This window comes from Camelina sativa, chromosome 10 (genome assembly GCF_000633955.1).
Source record: "Camelina sativa cultivar DH55 chromosome 10, Cs, whole genome shotgun sequence".
In the NCBI taxonomy this organism is placed as follows: domain Eukaryota; kingdom Viridiplantae; phylum Streptophyta; class Magnoliopsida; order Brassicales; family Brassicaceae; genus Camelina; species Camelina sativa.
Genome location: NC_025694.1, coordinates 7,789,103 through 7,793,539, shown reverse-complemented (window position 1 = coordinate 7,793,539; position 4,437 = coordinate 7,789,103). Strand labels below are relative to the sequence as shown.

At 43.8% G+C, this 4,437-nt stretch overlaps 3 protein-coding genes across 3 annotated transcripts in view; 2 read left to right on the top strand and 1 right to left on the bottom strand.

Annotated features, from left to right (window-relative positions):
- The window catches only part of LOC104717817 (mitochondrial uncoupling protein 4-like), a 2,931-nt gene extending 2,008 nt beyond the window's left edge, over positions 1–923 (top strand). Inside the window, exon 2 of the mRNA XM_019230479.1 lies at positions 58–923. Coding sequence (XP_019086024.1) covers positions 58–752 — 695 coding nt within the window. The 3' untranslated portion in view covers positions 753–923. The remainder of the gene's footprint in view (positions 1–57) is intronic.
- LOC104720141 (mitochondrial uncoupling protein 4-like) lies at positions 1,218–1,841 on the top strand. Its single transcript, XM_010438102.1, has one exon. It carries the CDS (start codon positions 1,218–1,220, stop codon positions 1,839–1,841), a length of 624 nt encoding a protein of 207 aa, XP_010436404.1.
- The window catches only part of LOC109126813 (rho GTPase-activating protein REN1-like), a 3,498-nt gene continuing 1,324 nt past the window's right edge, over positions 2,264–4,437 (bottom strand). The window contains exons 5-15 of the mRNA XM_019230681.1: positions 4,172–4,345; positions 3,996–4,054; positions 3,812–3,872; positions 3,615–3,698; positions 3,408–3,521; positions 3,156–3,325; positions 2,995–3,058; positions 2,872–2,914; positions 2,727–2,815; positions 2,520–2,633; positions 2,264–2,437 (exon numbers count right to left, since the gene is read on the bottom strand). Of these exons, the coding sequence (XP_019086226.1) occupies positions 2,264–2,437; positions 2,520–2,633; positions 2,727–2,815; positions 2,872–2,914; positions 2,995–3,058; positions 3,156–3,325; positions 3,408–3,521; positions 3,615–3,698; positions 3,812–3,872; positions 3,996–4,054; positions 4,172–4,345 (1,146 nt within the window). The remainder of the gene's footprint in view (positions 2,438–2,519; positions 2,634–2,726; positions 2,816–2,871; positions 2,915–2,994; positions 3,059–3,155; positions 3,326–3,407; positions 3,522–3,614; positions 3,699–3,811; positions 3,873–3,995; positions 4,055–4,171; positions 4,346–4,437) is intronic.

Sequence of the window (4,437 nt, the reverse complement as noted above, 5' to 3'; positions counted from 1 at the left end):
CTTCCGTTCCCAAAATTGGACCGATTTCACTCGGAATCAACATCGTCAAGTCGGAAGGCGCCGCCGCGTTATTCTCCGGCGTCTCCGCTACTCTTCTCCGTCAGACTCTCTATTCCACCACCAGGATGGGTCTATACGAAGTGCTTAAGACCAAATGGTCTGATCCTGAGTCAGGGAAGCTGAGTCTGAGCCGTAAGATCGGTGCGGGGCTTGTCGCTGGTGGGATCGGAGCCGCCGTTGGAAATCCAGCCGACGTGGCGATGGTTAGGATGCAAGCTGACGGGAGGCTTCCTTTAGCACAGCGTCGTAACTACGCCGGAGTAGGTGACGCGATCAAGAGCATGGTGAAAGGAGAAGGCGTAACGAGCTTGTGGCGTGGCTCGGCTCTGACGATTAACAGAGCAATGATTGTGACTGCAGCTCAGCTTGCCTCTTACGATCAGTTCAAGGAAGGGATACTGGAGAGTGGTGTGATTGAGGATGGGCTCGGGACTCACGTGGTTGCGAGTTTCGCGGCGGGGTTTGTTGCTTCGGTGGCTTCGAATCCGGTGGATGTGATAAAGACGAGAGTGATGAATATGAAGGTGGGAGCGTACGAAGGCGCGTTGGATTGTGCGGTTAAGACGGTTAGAGCTGAAGGAGCAATGGCTCTTTATAAAGGCTTTGTTCCTACGGTTTGTAGGCAAGGACCTTTCACTGTTGTTCTCTTCGTTACCTTGGAGCAAATCAAGAAGCTGCTTCGTGATTTTTGATACTACTACTAGTACTACTATTCTTTTATTGATGATGACGACTACTTTATACTATTGATTTATTCATTTTTGAAATACAGAAGTGAACCCAAAAGAGGGAGAGAGGAGTTCAATATATTTTTTGTTCAATCATCGTTTGTTATAAATACAAATTCAATTTTTTTGTTTCTATACTGATGTGAATGTTCACTACCAAAACAACAGATCCAACGTACAGTTGAAACACAAACAGAAAAAATGTGTAGTTTATTTGGTCAAAGAAAAGGCTGAAGCAAGATAAGAGAGACAGAGAGGAGTGGACTAAAAAAGAATGAATCTGTTATTTTGTTGTTGGGGTGAAAGAATAAGGCATAAAATGGTGCTGGAGTTAATTTGGCGGCTGTACATCTGGAGTAAAGCAGCTCTAAGAAAGAGATCATCTGGAAAAGGTTCTCGGTGTAGTGTTGGGAATCTGGCTTCCTCCAGATGATCCTCTGCCTCTGTCTCCTNGTAATCGCCGGTTGTTCCACTCACCCTCTCGATCTCATCAAGGTTCGTCTTCAGCTCCACGGCGAAGCTCCTTCCTCCACCACCGTCACTCTCCTCCGTCCAGCTCTCGCTTTCCCCAACTCTTCCCCTGCAGCTTTTCTCGCCGAGACCACCACCACCTCTTCCGTTCCCAAAATTGGACCGATTTCACTCGGAATCAACATCGTCAAGTCGGAAGGCGCCGCCGCGTTATTCTCCGGCGTCTCCGCTACTCTTCTCCGTCAGACTCTCTATTCCACCACCAGGATGGGTCTATACGAAGTGCTTAAGACCAAATGGTCTGATCCTGAGTCAGGGAAGCTGAGTCTGAGTCGTAAGATCGATGCGGGGCTTGTCGCTGGTGGGATCGGAGCCGCCGTTGGAAATCCAGCCGACGTGGCGATGGTTAGGATGCAAGCTGACGGGAGGCTTCCTTTAGCACAGCGTCGTAACTACGCCGGAGTAGGAGACGCAATCAAGAGCATGGTGAAAGGAGAAGGCGTAACGAGCTTGTGGCGTGGCTCTGCTTTGACGATTAACAGAGCGATGATTGTGACTGCAGCTCAGCTTGCGNGCTTCTAGTTTTTGAACGATATTTGGATGAAATTTAATGGTTTCAGTATGAAGCTTACCTCTCCCTTTGTGCCAGACCTCTTTGACATGCCTGCCAGGTTTGAGCTGCCACGTGACATTTCTTGTTGCGAGCTTTTGCTCCGTGAATCCTGTTGCTTCTCCGTCTCATTTTCTCTTGCAGCCGTTTGCCCATCCTGCAAAATGTTGCCCGTCTTGAGTGGATAAATACATAGGAAGAAAACAAAATTTGATAGACATATATCACAGTGGTTACCTTGGACGTTGACCTTTCAAAAATGTGAGTAGAGGCTGCTTCAATATCCTTTTGTTTCTCCTTCCTGTGTGACAAAGTTGAAAGAAAACTACTAATTAGCTTTGATATGGTTTAAATCAAAGGTTGTGAGGTTAAATGTGAATCTGTTGTGAATCCTTTACATCTTTGCATTGTGCTCTGGCATTTTCCGAGATTCTTTGCTGTTACCATGCGTGGAACCAGAGGCTTTTACGTCCTGTTGACCAAGTCTATTTTCAAGATCATCAACTTTATGTTCCAAGTTGGCAATATCAGCCTCCGCCTGAGCTACGTCTTGCAGATCTTTCTTCAACTGCAGACAGGTCTTCCAAGTTATGTACTTTTTTTAACCAGCCAAAAGATCAACTAGTTGCTAGACAAAGATGAAGAGCAACCTTTTCATCGATTGTTTCTGGAATAGGTTGATTCCCTTTTGACACGTTCAGTCCTGTTTCCAGGGCTAATTTCCTGTCTCTCTCTTGCTGCAACTGTTCTTGTAGTCTTTCCACCTAGAGGAAGGTAAAACACAAAATTCATAAACCTAAACATAGACACTCAATAAACAAACTTCACATAGCTATATGGTTTTATTTTACACTTACATCTTGCTCTAGAGCTTGGCGCCGCCCGTACAAAGCCTTCTTCCGTCGCTCCAAACTAGCCTGTAGAACTGCATTGTTTTTGACCTGTTCTACCAAACATGGAGGTTGTTACAGGTCATACATATTTTTAAAAATCATCACTTGCNTTGCTTCTCCGTCTCATTTTCTCTTGCAGCCGTTTGCCCATCCTGCAAAATGTTGCCCGTCTTGAGTGGATAAATACATAGGAAGAAAACAAAATTTGATAGACATATATCACAGTGGTTACCTTGGACGTTGACCTTTCAAAAATGTGAGTAGAGGCTGCTTCAATATCCTTTTGTTTCTCCTTCCTGTGTGACAAAGTTGAAAGAAAACTACTAATTAGCTTTGATATGGTTTAAATCAAAGGTTGTGAGGTTAAATGTGAATCTGTTGTGAATCCTTTACATCTTTGCATTGTGCTCTGGCATTTTCCGAGATTCTTTGCTGTTACCATGCGTGGAACCAGAGGCTTTTACGTCCTGTTGACCAAGTCTATTTTCAAGATCATCAACTTTATGTTCCAAGTTGGCAATATCAGCCTCCGCCTGAGCTACGTCTTGCAGATCTTTCTTCAACTGCAGACAGGTCTTCCAAGTTATGTACTTTTTTTAACCAGCCAAAAGATCAACTAGTTGCTAGACAAAGATGAAGAGCAACCTTTTCATCGATTGTTTCTGGAATAGGTTGATTCCCTTTTGACACGTTCAGTCCTGTTTCCAGGGCTAATTTCCTGTCTCTCTCTTGCTGCAACTGTTCTTGTAGTCTTTCCACCTAGAGGAAGGTAAAACACAAAATTCATAAACCTAAACATAGACACTCAATAAACAAACTTCACATAGCTATATGGTTTTATTTTACACTTACATCTTGCTCTAGAGCTTGGCGCCGCCCGTACAAAGCCTTCTTCCGTCGCTCCAAACTAGCCTGTAGAACTGCATTGTTTTTGACCTGTTCTACCAAACATGGAGGTTGTTACAGGTCATATATATTTTTAAAAATCATCACTTGTATTGCCAAACGAGGTAGCAAAGGAAAAGATACTCAAAAGGACTTATCGTGACCTCTTCTGTAATTTTGTTTTGCAGCTCCAATTTGGTTGACTCAAGTCTCTCAATGTCAGCACTGCAGAATATTAACAGTTTCAGATGAAACCCATGTAAACCACATCAATTCTAGTCCAAACAAATTTGAAGTTTTGTAAGAACCATAACGATGTAAATCATTTGTCAAGATGATAATACTTACTTGTCCTCATCCACTTCCGCTGTGAAATCAATAGATTCCATTGACAGGTTTTTCTTCCCCTGAGCACATAAAACACCAACCTTTTAGTATATGTCTGGACCCCCTTAAGAGATAGATAAAACACATAGAGAGCTGGTCCCTCGAAATAATAAAGGCAGAAGGAAAAATAAACTTACAGGGGTACGGCCCCAATGCCTTTTACTTCCTCCTGGTGCATCAGATAATGTTGACGGTTTTCGAGTGCTAGATGCCACATCTGATGTTGATGAATTCTTATCTTCAGGTTTTGAGACCTCTACAACAGCCTTTACCTCTGCATTATCAGCTCCTCTTGCCACGATTTCCTCATCCTTTTTTCCGTCATTGTGTCGTGGTAGTGAAGATCGTCTGGAGCCAGATAAAAGCTTCTTAGGCTCCCTACTTGCTTTCGGGGATTTTGATA